General features: G+C 35.6%; 1 protein-coding gene across 1 annotated transcript; it reads left to right on the top strand.

Moving 5' to 3' along the window:
• The first annotated feature begins 1,400 nt into the window (after positions 1-1,400).
• On the top strand, positions 1,401-12,839 carry MARCH5 (membrane associated ring-CH-type finger 5). The gene is made up of 5 exons (XM_026851378.1): positions 1,401-1,701; positions 7,231-7,361; positions 10,494-10,677; positions 11,111-11,277; positions 12,446-12,839. The coding sequence occupies exons 1-5, from the start codon at positions 1,416-1,418 to the stop codon at positions 12,560-12,562; spliced, it is 885 nt and encodes a 294-aa protein (XP_026707179.1). The 5' UTR covers positions 1,401-1,415; the 3' UTR covers positions 12,563-12,839.
• Positions 12,840-17,286: the final 4,447 nt, after the last annotated feature.

Here is a 17,286-nt window from a genome sequence, read left to right as displayed (position 1 = left end):
GGAGGGAACTTCTGAATTGTAATTTCTCCTCCTAGATGCTAGCAGAGGTTAGAGATGGGATGCAGAAAGGGCAGACCAAAATAAAAAATATGGGAGGGCATGGGTATAAAGGTGAGTAGTTGAGAAGCTGAAAAAAGGAAAAAAATTCATTGAAGAGTTTAAAAGACTAGGAAGAAGGCTTATTACTGATAACAAATGCTAGGGGAGGGAGAGGAAAAGCGTCATGAACCACTGTAACATCCCCATGTAGAAACTGCAATTGTGTTTCTTGAATCTTAACATGATTTTGTTTACTAGTGCCAGAGCATTTCACGGCTTTTTACTATCTCAATTACTGTCTGTTAGTGCTTACACATAAGAAGCCTTCTACTGTTTCATCTTAATGATGTTACTCAAATTGTAGAGAACAAAACTTCAGAATCAAAATAGTGCTGCAAAACTTGTTAATGCCTAATGTCTAGATTGTGTTTTGATAGTTAAATTACAGGGATGCTGTTTGCCATGTACTTTTATAAAGGTTTAACTAGGATTGCAATGGCTTGTGTAAAATACTTATTTTAAAAATATATATCGAACCAGATTATATTTCTAGTAAGATTCTTATTTTGTTAGATTCTGGTTTATTATCTAAACTTCAATACCTTCAGTATGGGAATTAGCATATTATTTCACAGTGAAAACTAAGTTATTGGGTCAACATATCTGATATTTTCCTAGTTTAGATCCATATTTTACTTCCTCTTGCAAGCTGTAAGCTGTCCAAGGATCTGGCCTATTCATCAGACCAGATACCTGGGAATTACTAGGACGTGTGCTCTCTCGAGGTTGGGTTGCACAGCCTGTCAGTCTTGTGTTTTCTCCTTGTAGAATTCATGTTTGAATTTGATATATCCAGATACTTCTTCAGTGCAGAAATTTCCTCCTCTAGTGGTACAATAGTATTCTTCAAGTCCTTTAATTTTGTATAATATAAATTATCTGAATGAAGTGCTTTCTCTTTTCAAAGAGAAGAAATTAATATAATTATTTACAGTTTGGTTTGTGATACACTGTCATTTGTGTTTTGCCATTTAAATGGATTGGAGTTAATTTCCCAAGTTAGACTACTGTATTGATCTTTTTAATTTTAAAAATTTACCAAAATGTCTGCTGTAGGAGAGGATAATAAATCTTTTTTTTAAAAATGTTTTTTTCATTATGTTGAATTATTCAGAGGTTGAACTGCACATTTAATGCTTTTTCATTCATAAATTACCTGAAAGTTAAATTAATAATTCAAGATGTCTTAAAAGCAGTATCTTAGCTGTCTGTAATAATACCAGAACAAGACTGTGGTATATAATACATATATTTTTGGTGACTAAGAATGAAGCAACAAGAATCATCTCCTCTAAGTGCACATTTTCTACAACTACATGCTTTCACATGTGAAGTTTTATTTTAAGCATGTAAAAGTAGCAAAAAAATATATATATTTTTTTTCTTCCTGTAATTACAGAAGCTGCTGGGTTTGTTTTGCTACTGATGAGGATGATCGGACAGCAGAGTGGGTGAGACCTTGCAGGTGCAGGGGCTCTACGAAATGGGTTCATCAGACTTGTCTGCAGCGCTGGGTGGATGAAAAGCAAAGAGGAAACAGTACTGCTAGAGTTGCTTGTCCTCAGTGCAATGCAGAATATTTAATAGTATTTCCAAAACTAGGTAAGATATGTATCATTTAAATTTTAAACATAACATAATGGGTTGTTTCTTTGTATTGTTCCTACTTTTTTTACTTTTCTGTCCTTGGAGCATCAGTTCTGTTAAACTTGTCTATTCCCTTTTCCAGACAGAAATAAATAACTGTATTCTGCTTGTTCTTATTTGGTGACTTAGTTAACTACCTTTTGAAAACTTTGAATTGTTCCACTTAGGTATATTGATGTCTTGCAAGTGATTGACATGTAATTTATTAATGGTTACTGTGATTTTTTTTCTTCTTGTTGAGCAGAAGGTGACTTCTTTCAGCAGTTCACAGAATCATCAAGGTTGGAAAAGACCTTGTAGATCATCCAGTCCAACCCTTAACCTATTCTCAACTACACCATATCCCTAAGTGCTTTGTCAGCCTGACTCTTAAACACTTCCAGGGATGGGGACTTCACCACTGACTGCCCTGGGGAGCCCATTCCAATGCCTAACAACCCGTTCTGTTAAGAACATTTGTCACATATTAGCAAATAAATGCATCCTTTTTTATTTCTCAGCTTGCAGAGAAACTGTTGTCAAAGGAAATTCAGAGGAAGGAACCTTACTGAACAACCTGTTGCATTACCTGAAAAACATATTTTTGCTTTGTTTGGGAGGTATTACTGAGTCAGTATTGACCTCTATTCAAGAGGCAGAATATGTGTGGTTGCAGGATGCTGCTCTAGCTCAGTTTATCAAGGTGACGGAAAAAAGTTTAGGGATGGTCTTCCAGAGTCTGCTTATTTGAGTAGCTGAATAGGACACTGCACAGTATGTTGCACGTATTTAAATTAGCAGTGGTTGCTGTTATTCCAGCCCTCATTTGCCTGTATGTTCTATGGGGTATATTAAGTAGGGCAAGAAAATGAAATGTTGCCATGGAAACTTAAACTTTGTTTCAAAGTAAAACTGCTTGTTAAAGAAATGCTGATACAGCATGTGAGTACAGGCATCCTATTTTAAAGTATCTTATTTCTGTAATCAAACAGCTGAAAATAACTTGCGTTCTCAGTTCCTTGGGACAGGACCTCTTTTTCTGTTAGTATAAGGGCTGACAAAATTGTGAAGGGAATTTTATATGGGTAGTGATATTTATTTCCACAATAGAACACTAAAGAATTGGAAAGAAAATATAGAATACTGTTGATATTCAAGCAAACATAAATGAGCATGAACTATGTAGTTACATCAACCACGATTCATATCCATAGAGCTTTACTACAAGGATAAAGTAGAGACAAATCTTAATCTCTGTCATGAAGAAGGCATCAAATAATAACATTTAGCATTGGCTTTGGGGGAAAAAAATTATTTGATACCTGGACAGTTACAATATACTACAAAACTTGAAGCAGTTTAAAACTACTTGTGTCTTGAATGATGAACTTGTAACATGACCTGCATTTGCATGTTATTTTGTCAGTGGGAGAAGGAAACTATAGTTTGGAGATGTTACATGCACATAACAGGTATTTTCATTTGTTCCGGCAATTTGTGGCATTCTTTATTTGAAAGCTAAGATTCCTACTAACATTCTAAGCTTCTGAAGCCAGCCTAAAATTCTTGCACAAGATTGTTCAGGTCTTGCATGCAGGCATACAAGAATCTCTTGATTTATTTTCCCTCATAATACCATATTTTTCCATTTTTAAAGATGAGAAGGGTATAAAATTCAGGTTTGTATAAGAGTACTCAAGACATCAGTAGTAGTAGTAGAGGAGGGAAATTAATTTGGGTCCATCAGTCATGAGCTTGAAGTGCCTGAAACAAGTGAGACAGTCTTGCTCTTCTGAAGTTCTTTCTAGTAACCCAAAAATGTTGTATCACAACTCAAGTCCGTCAAGGTCACACCAAGCAGAGTTAGGACAGTAAGATGTTTTCAAGTAGTCTTGACAGTAGCCCTGTCTCTGGTGCAGCAGGTACATTTTGAAGACATCACTGTTGATACCATTCAAGAAACTAAAATTACTTGAGCAGGGAGGGAAGAACTAACAACTAAAGTTTCCCTGAGGTATCATAATTCAGAAACTTACATACACTAAGACTTCTCTAATGTACTTCTGGAAACTTTTTTGTAAAACCAAATTTCTGTCAAAGGGCACTCCTTAGCACAACTACTTTTATTTATTATTATATTTTTGAAGTAATGTCAACTTGAGGAGACATCAGTGAATTTCTTTAAGTAAAAGTGTGTGTCTATTTACCGATTCAAAACCACCACCCCTAGTGATGTATCTTAAAATTACAATTCCATTTCAAATTTGATAGTTGCTACCAAGCTCTAAAACTGATACGCACTATGTTCTTACTAGCTATTTTCCTCTCTTCTGAGAACTTTTTTTATTAAATTGGAAAATATTATTGCCACTTTGAAAGTAACTTTTAGATAATTATTTCAGTTTTATAAATAGAAAATAGAATTTGGCAAGAAAAGCTCTGTTAAAGCATGATAATTTTTACGAAATGAAAAATATTTTTGTATTTTGTATTTACTTCTTGAGTTTGTATGTCAGTGATATTTCCTGCTTCTTCCTTAATACCATCTTAAAAGAAACAGTTCCATTTTTCTTCCTGTCTCACAAGCTCCTTCTTAAAGGGATAACAAAAAAAAAATTTAGAACAGTGTTTTTCTAGTCTTCTCTCAAGATTTTGTATGTAAAGTCTGTAGCTTGCTTTTTCTAATGATTAGGATCAGTATGTGCAATCTGTTAGTGCTTTTAGTGTTAGACTTCTGCTGTTGCTGTATCACCTTGCCAAGATGTATAAGGCAAGCTTCAGTGCTTCGTGTTGCTGTTTAGGACTCAACAAATATGATGTTTTTTTCAAGTCTCTTGCCTTCACCTTCTTCAAACAAATGTAAGTTTTTCAAAATGGTACAACTAAACAACTTCAGTGACTGTGAGAAACGGTCAAGATGTGTAAATTACTGTGCATTTAGTATTTGCCATTATGACCTTGTTGCTACTTTCAGCACATTGATAGACATCCTGTTTTCAGTCTATCCTGGAAAATTAAACATAATTGTTAATACAGTTGAACTGCTTGTTCCAGTTCTTTATTTTGAGTGTTTTTTCTTCAGAAACCCTTTAATTTTGGCACTTTATCAATAATAGGATGCTCAACTCCAGAATAAATTAAATCTATAGTTACACTTTGTCAGTTACTTATGGACTAATTTACATTGGTGGGTGTATATGAAGCAGTGTGCTGGTGAGGTGTTCACTGTCTTACAAGCCACAAGGAAGATGCTTCCTGCCCTTAAAACTAGAGCTTATTACTAAAACAAAGAATACATGCTGTACTAGAAGATGCGTGCAAAAGTAACTAATTTGAAGTACATAAATAGTAGGATAAGAACTTGAGACTCCAGCAGAGTGAGAGTAGAGAGTACATTAAACAATATTCTGCCCAAGTTGCTTAGCACTGCCCACTAGTCTGATACATGACTTGGCAATATTTACAGTGACTTCTGTCAAGACTGCATGTCAGCTAAATGTGTTTAAATTGCAACTCTTCAGTATGATTTTCACACACATGCCTGTGTAAGGAAAAAAAATTGTGATCCCTCTGTGAGGTCTCTGGATGCTAATGCTGTACAAACAGTATGTAAAAATCCTACGCTGTTCTTTTTTTTAAAAAAAAAAAAACAAAAAACAAAATGGGGGTGGGGGGTGCAGGAGGAACCCCACCAGGAACAAGATGTATTTGGGAGTCCTTACAAGAATACCAGGGCTGATAAAACATGATAATGAACATGTTCAGGTACATGTTCCTGTTACTTGTTTTCACTGGCTGTCTTGACCTGAGTTAGAACTGCTGGTTTTGAAAGCATTCACACTAGAGAAGAACCAGTTAAGTCATGAAAAGGAGTCACAGTTTTGTCTGTGTGGCTGACTAAAATTTTCTGCAAAATGTTTTTGGTATGAATTTCAGTTCTTGATTGTATATTTAAATGCACAGCTTTAAATTAATTTGATGCAAATATGATAGTTCAGAGACAATCTTTGGGAACAGGGTGCTAAGTTATCACCACCCTAAAAAAACTAAGAATATCAAATTATGTATTAGGAGTGTTCAAGTGAAGAGTTAAACTGCAAGTGACTTTTGTATAGTTGGATAATACCAAATACAATATCTTTACCTTTAGAAAGGTAAAAAAGGGGAAAAAAAATCCTTGGAACCTAATGTTCTCTATTCTGTGCAAGGTCAGAACAAGTTTTGATGTAATTGGAGGTCAGGAGGAAAATGGCATACAACTCAGGATTGGGGTACAAAACATGCTAACTAGCCTGGCAGTTCATGCAGTGGAAGTCCTGTACATCTAGTATATCAGGAATTCAGTAAATCATTTAACACCATTGTTCGAGAGATCACTCCTCACCACCCCACCCCCCAAAAAAAACCCACAAAAAACCAAACAAAACAAAAACAACAACAACAAAAAAAAACAAACACCAAAAAACCACCAAAATATTAGGAAGTAATAAAATAATTATAGGCTGGAGTGGATAAACTGTGATAAGAAACATGGAGGATTAATTACTTGAAGAAAGCCTATGGGCTGATTTTGAGAGTAACTGTAATGTTTTCACTGATTTTGGTAGGAACAAAGAGGGAGCTAACAAGAACTATTCATGCCTGTGAGCTGGAAGAGGACATTCTGTATGTAGACTTTGTGGACATACAAAAGTAATGTGGAATCTGATCATGAGGATGATATTTTTCACTTATGTACATACATTTCAGACTTCAACTTCTGGCTTTTGCTTTGTTGGGGTGCTCTTGCAGTCTGTTAAGAAGAGGTGTAAGCACACCCTTGTTTCCCTAACCAGAATAGGTCAGGGTAATGTGTTTCTCTGTGGAAGTCTGGCAGGTGCAGCTGTCCATAGACAGAACAAGGAAACTATTCATGCATTGTCATTGAAGGCAGTAAGTAACCTGAATAGGAGGGGGTTTTCTTCCAACTTTTTGAGGGGCAGTCCTCTAAGAATACTGAATACAGCCTCTTCCAGCAGAAGAAATCTTTCATATTGATTGTGCTAGTTTTTACTGTTGAGCAGGATAGATTAGTAACAGAATTCTCATGTGAAGCTGTCAGATAACCACATGAAGTACATCACAACTAATTAGTATTTCTTCCTTCTTAAACTATAATATCTAACAAATAAAGAAGCTGCTAAGCCTGATTTCTACAACAGAACAATTCTGATTCAATACAAAGGCAGCTAGTCAACTTTAGTGGGTAAATTAGTCAGTGCTCTAACCACTATATTAATATGTCAAAGACTGGTGAATGAAATGGTAGAAGTAGAAATAAGTTACAGGTTTAGCTTAGGACTTTTTAAATTATACGTTCTCATTTAAACAGCATGTGTGGGATGTCAGACTTGTATTTTGCCAAGTTCATTCTTCCTTATCAGTGATGGATGCTGAGAGCTTTCTTCAGTATGCTTTTATATATATATCTATATGTCTTGAAACCTTACTTTCCCTTTATCATAGGTCCAGTTGTTTACGTTTTGGATCTTGCAGATCGACTGATCTCAAAGGCATGTCCCTTTGCTGCAGCTGGAATAATGGTGGGCTCCATATACTGGACAGCTGTAACGTATGGAGCTGTGACAGTGATGCAGGTACACATGTACTCCCTCTTCTTACCAGCTTAAAAAGCAAGTCTTATAATGAAAAACTCAATTAAGACTCCTTTTTTTCATTGGCTTAAAACATGTTATAGCTGCTTTCAGCACTTATGGTGTAGTTAACAAGTGAATTCAAGATGGATGGATAGAAGGCTTTTCACTTTTAACTGATCATACTGCAATGCCTGTTCAAATGTGGTTCAGTCTGCAACTAAAAATTCACTGCTACTCTAGCTGGCTGCCCTTTGTATGGCAGACTGGTGGACCATCTTCTGTTCCTACAGAATAGGTGCCACTACCACTGAACTATTAATAATGGTTGTCTAATTCTTCAGAAAAGATGTGAGTTTAATCTCTTTTACCTGTAGAAAAGTTTTGCTGGTAACATTCAAATGGTTAAGACACAGTGAATCTTTCAGTCCTACCATGTTTTTACTATATAAGGGAAAATGCATGCTCTGAATGGTACAATTTATTCAGAAACAAACAATGCAGAACAGTGCAAACTAATAGTATATTCTTTCAATTACTTCAGACTGTATGGTTAGTTGAAAGAGGAAAAAATACTTTTCATACTTCTGTTCTTGTGAACTTGCTATCTAAATATTAAAATAACATTGATAGGTGGTAGACATCAACCATGGAAAGACCTGTTCACAGATGCCCTAGCTCAATTACAAGACAAGTTTTCGTAGACTTTACAACTAGAAGTACCTTTACCATTTTAGTTGTTGATTCCTATATTATGCTCATGACCTGTGTTTTGCCTGAAAGCATACAAGTATTTCTGATGCTAATTCAGTTGTAGTAGAATTTACAAATCTGTATGCTAATAAGTATTCCTCTACACAGTTTTAATTGTAAATATACAATCTAGTCCTTATCTAAGTCACTCAGCACTGCTTTTTCTTGAGTTGTGTGATACTGCAGTTCTACAGCTCTGTCTCGAGATTGTGTGCTATTTTGGTTCTGTTTGTACATGATCTGATAGTAGAAATGTATATGACAACCACCTGAAGTGGAGTCCAGTTGAGATGGTACAGTCTCCCTGGTACAAGTGTGGCCAGGGTTGAGCAGCTGGTCAAGTGATGTATAAGGACTTTTCAATACCTCTTCCATTCCAGTGGATGAGTCTCTAATACAGAATGGTACACTTGGGAGTTTCCTCATCTGATATTTTGTTCTTGTTGTGGCCCTTACAGGAACATTGCAACCATCTGTAAAACTACAACTAGATTTCATGAAATATATCAGGCCTTATCTCCTCACTGCTACACTGAGCCTTTTTCTGTAGGAACTCCTATGACCTTTTTAGCTTCTCTAGAACTACATAAACAAATGGAAAGAGAAATGCTCCTTTCCGTACTTGTTTTGCTTTTGAAATGGGGAACTGTCTAAACATTAGTTTAGAGAGCTGGTCAAATCCCAGGTATGAAGAATTGGCTATTTTCCACTGATTTAATGTTTTTTGATGATATGGATGGCATGCTGGTTAAAAGAGTAATTTATTTTTGCTTATAATGGAGGGAAACTCTTTCACCCCTTTTACCACTCCAGATTTGCGAGGTTTAATACAACTTGTTTCTTGATCCATTTCAGACTCCTTTCCTTTAGTTGAAGGGCCAGAGAAGCACAAAAACAATTTTTAAAGGTTAAGCTTCAGATGGAGAAAAATTAAATACAGAATTGACATTGTGACTCCAGTGGTAGCTAAGTCAGTAACAAATTGTATGAGGTTACTGAAAACAAACAATAAACTAAAGCAGCAGAGACAAGATACTGAGGCTTTTTTTTGATAGACAAAGACTGTAAGAAGAAACAGGATAGTGTCAGACAATACAATTTGAGTGAAGATAGTGAAGAAGCTGGAAGACAGATTTTGTAAGAATAATCTTTTGGTGGCAACAATATTGGTTATGTTTGTTTTTAAAGGCTGTGGAATGTAACATAACTTCTGTTCTAGAATAACACAGAATGGTTTTCAAAGCAAGGCTAAAAAGTATGGCTTGAAAAGGTACTGTGGTATGTTACCCTAGCTTCTTTCCTGTGTCCTACTTATTCCAGAACTGCTGGTATTAGTTGTTTGGCCTTATCACCTAATTCTAAGTTTTGTGCAAGTGAAGATTTGATATAGCTTCTTGTATTTGTGGGGAAAACAAGAAGTCAATGAAAACACATCAAGAAATCCAGTGTCTGACAAATGTAATTATTATTTTAATGGTTTTGGTCTTCCTGGTTCTTACGGAAAAAGTCATGAAAGAGCCTGTTCTTTCTAGAAGCACTTCAACGACTTTGTTAGCATTTAGTAATGTGTAAATAGAGACAACTTTAGAGGATATTTACCACATAAGTTTCTTTCTTTGTCCTCAGCACTGTTAATTACTTAATTAAAAGTATGTACTTTTTAGGAAAACATAAGGCACTGTTCTGTTACAGTTTTGATATGTACATTTTATGAACTGCTAAGTCTGATTATTTTATGTGCCAGTGGAAAGGTTTAGGCACATCAGTGATGTCTGTCCTTTAAAATTGTAGCGCTAACCACACTTTAAAATGAGGTACAAGTGAAGATAGGCTGTTATTTCCACTGCAGTTGAAAATAATCTACCTCTTCCTGCATTGTCTAGAGAAGCAATGCTTTTTAATACTGTGATCTCTGTTGCATAAGGTACTCCTAAATAACAGGGTTTTTTTTAAAAAAAAACATCCCAGCATACTTGCTATCAATTTATCCTTTAAAGAGTAGTATCTTATCAGTTTGAGTGTAGAATTAATAATTCTAAATTTGTAAATTTTTCTATGCATTTTGGAAAGCATGCTGTTTTGATGTTTCAGATGTTTAGGCTTTTACTTACACAGAAACACATGAAATTTTTCTTGAGATGGTAAGGTAATTGTGTTCCAGCTCTCTTCAGGATTAATGACTTGCAAACCGAGGCTGGTAGCTTGCCTGTGTTATGCTCAATAAGCAATCAAGGATGTTGTGTATTAGGGATAGAAGTATTCTTTTTATCTTTAACTTAAAATGCATGGGCAGCCCCAAACAAACTAGACTTTTTTTGAAGTTACACTGTTTTTTCAGTTGTGGCCTTTGTTACATTTGTCAACTATATACATATTTACCAGGTTGTGGGTCACAAAGAAGGTCTTGATGTCATGGAGAGAGCTGATCCTTTATTTCTTTTGATTGGACTTCCCACTATCCCAGTCATGCTAATACTGGGCAAGATGATTCGTTGGGAGGACTATGTGCTCAGACTGTGGCGCAAATACTCTAATAAGCTACAAATTTTGAACAGCATATTTCCAGGTAATGTGACTAAATTTAAAAGGCAATACCTACCTTGAACTTGTGCCTTGAGGAGATGGGGATAGGCAAGTAGTTTTCATCACTCCTATGTAAAAGTGATTAACACCTTCCCTCTATTTTATGTTCACTCTATTTAGATGGTGTTTGTATAGCACCTAGTGAGAAAGGTGGTAGGGCAAGAGGAGCAGGAACACCGTTTCCGTTAAGGCCCTAGTAACAAAACAAGCTATTGAAAATCACAAGTCTTATTTAAAAGTAAAAATTACTCCAGTCACTTAATGGATTAGAATATTCCCTGAGAAGCGGGTTAGTTCTCAAAGTAATTGGGCTATAGATTTATAATGAAGTGGGAGGTCGGGACTAACATGCTTTCTGTATTCTGTTTGAGGTAGTGGCTTTGTAACTTTCTCTTCCCTCACTCTCATCCCTTTAGGCATTGGATGTCCTGTTCCTCGTATTCCAGCAGAGGCCAACCCTTTGGCAGATCATGTCTCTGCTACACGTATTCTATGTGGAGCTCTAGTTTTCCCTACTATTGCCACAATAGTTGGCAAGCTGATGTTCAGCAGTGTTAACTCAAATTTACAAAGGACAATCTTGGTAAGATTCAGTATTGTTTGTTTCATAAAAACTTGTATTGTGGGGGAAGGGAGGAAAAGTAAAAAACCATAAATTGATCTAGAACTGGTGTGACATTTGATTAAGGTAAGGGGTTTTTTTAAGGTTGCCTATCTTGGCAGTGGACAAGCATCACCTGTGTGAGAGACTTTGTCCTTATGACTGAAACCAATCTCAACTTCAGGACAAGGCTGAAACTTGTATCTGGTACTGTACTAGGCATACCTAAGCAGTAATAAAAGGTGATAAAGATGATGAAGAACCAGCATCTCCTAAGAACAATTTATGCAAGGGAAGACTGGGGTTTATATTATCAACCTTTTCATATTACCTTCTGTTTACTAATTCTTTGAGGGAATCAGTGTTACTTATTTAATACAAGGAGAGAAAAATAAACTCTGTAGAAGTTGATAGGAGGTGGGAGGATGAAGAGAGGGAGTTCCTTGAATCTTCCTTGTGGGTAACCTTTCTGGCTTGCAGCCTGTCAAGGGGAAGCACACTGAGTTTGGGAAGATGTTATCCTGGGGCATCTGACTGTCACTGCAGCCCCTGTTTTCAACTCCAACATGTTTATGCACCCCTCCCTTCCATATGGAAGAAACAGTGATATTACAACTGTTCATGCAGACTAGAGGCTTCTTGGTGTCTGAGTTAAACATATTGTAAAACTTTCTGAAAAAATTTTGTTTTACAAAGAACAGATTTTTATTTCACTTCACAACTGCATTTGGCAAGTGGTCTTTTTCACAGTCTGATTATACAAATCTGTAGTATTCCTTTTGCCATGCATAGTATATTTTCAGAGAATGGAGGAGAGCAGGTACATATCTGTATTTTACTTTATTTTTGAATAGGATGTATTTTGACTTTTTTAGAATAGAATATTTTTCAGAGTTCCAAGCAAATAAAAGCTTTCAAAAGGCTTTGTAGATCCAGTATGTAATCCCTTTAAGTAATATTAAACCTCTGTAATAGTGCATTGTGACAGAAAACTGAGATGCTCATTTGGAAATGTCCTAGTTAGCTAAACTTCAAAAGAAGATGCTATATGATTGGAAAATGAATCTTCTTTGACCAGAAATTTTTTAAAAACATTTGCAATAATATGACAATGAACTGTGCAGGTTTTCAAAATATCTTTTTATTTCAGGGTGGAATTGCTTTTGTTGCTATAAAAGGAGCTTTTAAGGTTTACTTCAAACAGCAGCAATATTTGCGCCAAGCTCATCGCAAAATTTTAAATTATCCTGAACAAGAAGGAGCATAAGGCTGTGATCTCCAGATGTCATACAGTCTCACCTAACAGGTTTCTATGTTGTATTGGTTCCATCATTATTGCACAGTAGAGAATTGTGATAAGTTGCTGCTCCTGTTATTTTTTTTTTCTTTAAATATAATAAAGCACTGTCTTGTGGCAGGGTAAAGCCTTTCAGAAACCACTGAACTGAAGAATGTGACTTGACTTTCATTATTTTTGGGTATTTCTGTTGGGCAACAGGCTTCTGAATATTTTCTTCGAGCCAGTAAGCTGAATAGAAATAAAAGGCATCAACTACAGAACAAGAATATTTTAAATTGTGTAATTAATGTAGGCTATATCCAAAGGCCTTTTCTATACATGTTTTCACACCCACGCTATCATCCAGTTCAGCACTTCACACAATGAACAGAATTTTTTTTAGAAAGCACGTGTGAGTCATTACCAAGGAGAAGTAATTGTGGGACATTAGTCAGTAAAGATTTCCTTGGGTTTTGCAGGTATCAAACAGGGAGTGTAAAATACTCAAATGACTGGTCAGAGAAAGCAGAAGATAGATCACTCTACAGGACTCATGTGTCAGCTTAACACCTAGCACTTAGGTGGCTAGAAATTAGCATGGCTTCCAGGTGATTTGTATTACTGGTAATTTTTACTGTCCTGTTGTATCTTCTGCAGTGTGTAGTGTTATTTTTCTCATGGCTCTTACCGTTTTGTAACTGGTGCTGGATAGCATTTCTTTCCTCCACAGTGAAATAACTACATGGGGGGAAGTAAATTTCAGTTGTTTATTTTGTCCTTAAGTATTAGAGCACTTGTTTAGTTTTCATGTTTCTTTTGATTATGTAAATATCCGTACAAGTACAAAGAGGGGTAGAAGTGTGTGTGTGTGTGAAGTGTGTGTGTGTGTGTGTGTGTGTGTGTGTGTGTGTGTGTGTACGTACGTACTTTGGACACTAAAGCTACATTTAAACTGACAGATTAGGGCATCCTTCTAAATTTTCAGACCTGGATGTGTAACTCAGCTCTGCACCAGGACTAGGCCCTCTTCTGCCCATACCAGCTCTAGTGGATGGACTGGCTGGAAGGGGGCAACATGACACTTTGCTTACCTCATTTGAGCATGGTACAGACGAGCAGGCTACACACTCTTAAGACAACATGGCTCCATTCTGTAAAGAACTAAAGGATAAATCTTAAATGTGTAATAAACTAAGTTTATTTATTACAGTAAGCTTTACTATTACAATATGTTCAAAATAGCCAGCTGAGGGAGACATAAGCACTTCAGTTATTTGATGTATTTATAAATTAATTTCAACAGAAATTAACTGTTTTGTGGAGTTAAATTTTGACAAACATAATATGGCCATTTACTATTCAAAGTCATACCAGACTTAACCTAGATTTAGTACTTGAAGTTTTTCCTTAACAATTTATTTGGTTTTCTCAATTATTTTTTGTTGTTCATATTAGTATGTCAAATGCATGGAGAAGGGTTTAAAAAAAATCTTTTAGTGGAAGTGTCATAAGTAAGTATTTCTTTTCATCAGAAATTAAGTAAATGCAGAATGGGCTTCATACCTGAATGCAATAATGTATGTTAGAGAAATTCAAAATATGGTACCTTTTCTATAGTATGTTTATCTTAATTACTGAGATGTAATATTTTAGAGCTGTACAAAAGTGTATATAATGGCCAAGTAGTATACAGAAACTATACAGGTACTGAAAATTATACACTCAGTCAATATCAGATACTTTTGAAGTTCTTGCTGTAACAGAAGAATTACTATAATCTTGTAAGTCGTCTGATTATATTTGTCTTAGTGGGCTCACTTTTATATAAAACTCTAAATAAAGTAGCAACCTCTGAAAGTTGCTGCTCTCTGTAAGATAGTCTTGAAACAATATAATACATATTTCTTACAGAATTCCTCATTTAGAGAAAACAGCTTTTCAGTGGTCTTCACTGTATATATTTCCAAGAAATTTATTACTGTTTTTTAAAGTCTCATGAAGAATTGAATGATGCAAATTAGTGGGTTTGAAACTTGTTCCATGGGAAAGTTCATTGTCTCCTCTGGAAGTTAAAGCTATTGTAAAAATACAATTATGAAAATACTGTATGGATTATAAAATGATTTCACATGAGTGGCAGAAGGTCATTACTCTGTTGTAAATCTTGTTTTTAAGTATTGCAAATTATAGTTATGTTGAATTAGTTTGAATAAATATTTTTTACACTCCCTAGTGTATTTTGTCAGTTGAACAAAAGCCTGTAGCAAAACTCCTAAATGAAAAATGTGGTTTGTTTTAATGCATATCTAAGGATTTATATAATCAATTTTAAGTTGATAGCCTGAAGAAATACCTTGGGGATGAATGAAGAATTACTTTAAGACTTCTAAACTTACATTTACATTTCTTTTTCCCTCTCTAGTGATCAATGAATTATGTAGGAGAATGCACTTCTCAACCATTTAAAGCAATACAAAACACAAACAACTTCTAAAACAAAACCAGGGTTGGGAGTTACTACATATCTCTGGGTTGGCTGATGTGCAACAGTTATTTGGGGAGCAACACTGATCCTTCACTGAGAAAGAGAGAATACTGGCTGTAGGAAGTATTTTTTCACCAATGGCTAATTTATGTCCCATTATTTTCACAAGGAATGTGAAATATTATCTAGCATTTCTCAATGTACGTTCTTATCTGTAACTTGGTTTCTCTTAGCCTTCCATTACATCAACATCGAGGCACAAATTATCTGAGCTGTAGATTATGTGAATATATAGGAGATGCTTCCCCCCTTCTCTTTCCCTTTCTATCCTTAGGTTTAAATGGAGCCCTGTTATACTTCGGACTATTTTTGTTTGAATGGTGGTTCTTTCCTTCATCTTCTTTCCCCTGCAAAAGCTTTTCTTTGTAACAATTTGCGTGAGTTTCCTGGTTTGAAGTATATTCATTTCCTCCTCATCTGCAGTTGTTTTCCAAAGGTTAGCTGTTGGTTATCAGAGATAGATCCAACCATGTAGCTGTTTAAGGCCTCTCCAGCATTTAAAGTAGTTCTGTGCTTATAAGAAAAGCTATGCTTAGGTATTGTGACTTCAGTCAGAGTTGCTTAATTGAGGACACAATTTTTCCTAGAATTTCAGCTGCATAATTTTTATCGTGGCAGCTGTGAGGATTCTCCTTTTTTAAATGCATACTGTGGAATTTGCACAAGCTTATGGAGTAGGTGTATGAGGGTTGTTTGGAGTAGCATTTTACTAGCTGTTTTTTAGAAAAGTTTTTAACCACAGACAAGTATGTCTAATTGCATAGTGGTTTTTACTGATGGAGAGAACTGAGAGAAGTAGGCATGGATTAATGTTGCACCAGTAATCTTGCTTTCAGAACCCTGTATTTAATGTTCTGTGTCCATGCCACTTTCTATTTGGGTTTTCTTTTTTGAAGAACTAGGATCACATTTGATTAATGCATCACGGAGTACAGTTGTCTTATCTATTCTCATAAGAAATGCTGTGCTAACAATTTCTGCTTCCCATTTTAAAGTAAAAATGCCAGTTTCATTGAAGTCTGGTTTTGGATTTCTTTTCTAGTAGGCAACTGCTGCTGAAACGTGTTGATGTTTTTTTTGGTTGTTGGTTTTGGTTTTGGATGGTGGTTTGTTTTTTTCTTAAAGCATGCTGTGGTGGGTGTTGATAAAGCATGACAGAGGATCACAGGTTAAAAGCTAGAAAATACTGAAAAACAGTCATAGCAGTTGTCCTCTCACTAGAAGGCCCCTCACTCTGCACCCTTGCAGTCACCACTGTGTTCTACATGGTGTGAAACAAACTTAGTATCCAAACCCAAACAGTTGAGTATTCAGTAGTTCTTGTGCAGTTTGAGAATAAGTTCTGGTTTTGAAGGGTGATTAAAATGGAAGTGATTCTGGTTTGGTATGTAAGTGTTACTCATCACCTCAGTTTTTCTCCTGTTTTTTTTTCTCATGTGGACATGTGGCTACTTGATTGGGATGGCCCTTGTTAGATTGAAAGAAACTTCAAGGCTGACGGTTATCTAGTGCGTTAGCCTGGGAGAAGAGCTATGAAACCAGCCTTTGTCCTGATTTTTTCAGAAGTTTTTATTAATACTAGTATATTTGTGTGTGTGCATATATACGTAAAAGATACTAGGGTTTTTTGGCTATAGATAAGTAGATACATGTAAATAGCAATATATTGGAAAATGGTTCTTGCTAGGACTGAGGTAACAGTTTAATCCATCACACTACTACACACTCAGGATCAAATCTATTTACAGTTTGTCAACTAAATATAATTTGATGTAGGCAGTATTTCAGGTGACCTAAAAACATTAAGGCTGTGCAGTGTTAAAATCTAAATGGCTTAATTTCTTTTCACTTTAACATTTGAGGAATTCAGCTACTGCCATCCTGCTTACTTTTAGCTCTACTTTAAACCTTTGACTCTTCAGTTACCATAACCTCTCAACAATTTATTCTTCCTGTTTCTACCTGGGTTTTCTGGGGGAAAAAACTTAAAATGAGTCAAGAAACCACACATACTCTGATATTTAACTTAGTAAGATAAATAAGAACTTCTCTCATATGTACTTGGAATATACCACTGAATTTGGCAGTACATCATCCTCTTATCCTCACAGTTCAGGTACCTGAATACCATCTCCTAACCCTCTTGACTGAAAAGGCACATCTTCTC

The sequence above is a fragment of the Athene cunicularia genome (assembly GCF_003259725.1).
Source record: "Athene cunicularia isolate RWA chromosome 6 unlocalized genomic scaffold, athCun1 chr6_part1, whole genome shotgun sequence".
Lineage (NCBI taxonomy): Eukaryota > Metazoa > Chordata > Aves > Strigiformes > Strigidae > Athene > Athene cunicularia.
This window is presented reverse-complemented; position numbering and strand designations above follow the sequence as displayed.

Coding starts and splice junctions, on each gene's coding strand:
- MARCH5 (XM_026851378.1), top strand. CDS start 1,416: ATGCTTTCACATGTGAAGTTTTATTTTAAGCATGTAAAAGTAGCAAAA. Junction 1,702..7,230: donor AATAGTATTTCCAAAACTAG/GTAAGATATGTA, acceptor CCTTTATCATAG/GTCCAGTTGTTTACGTTTTG. Junction 11,278..12,445: donor ATTTACAAAGGACAATCTTG/GTAAGATTCAGT, acceptor TTTTTATTTCAG/GGTGGAATTGCTTTTGTTGC.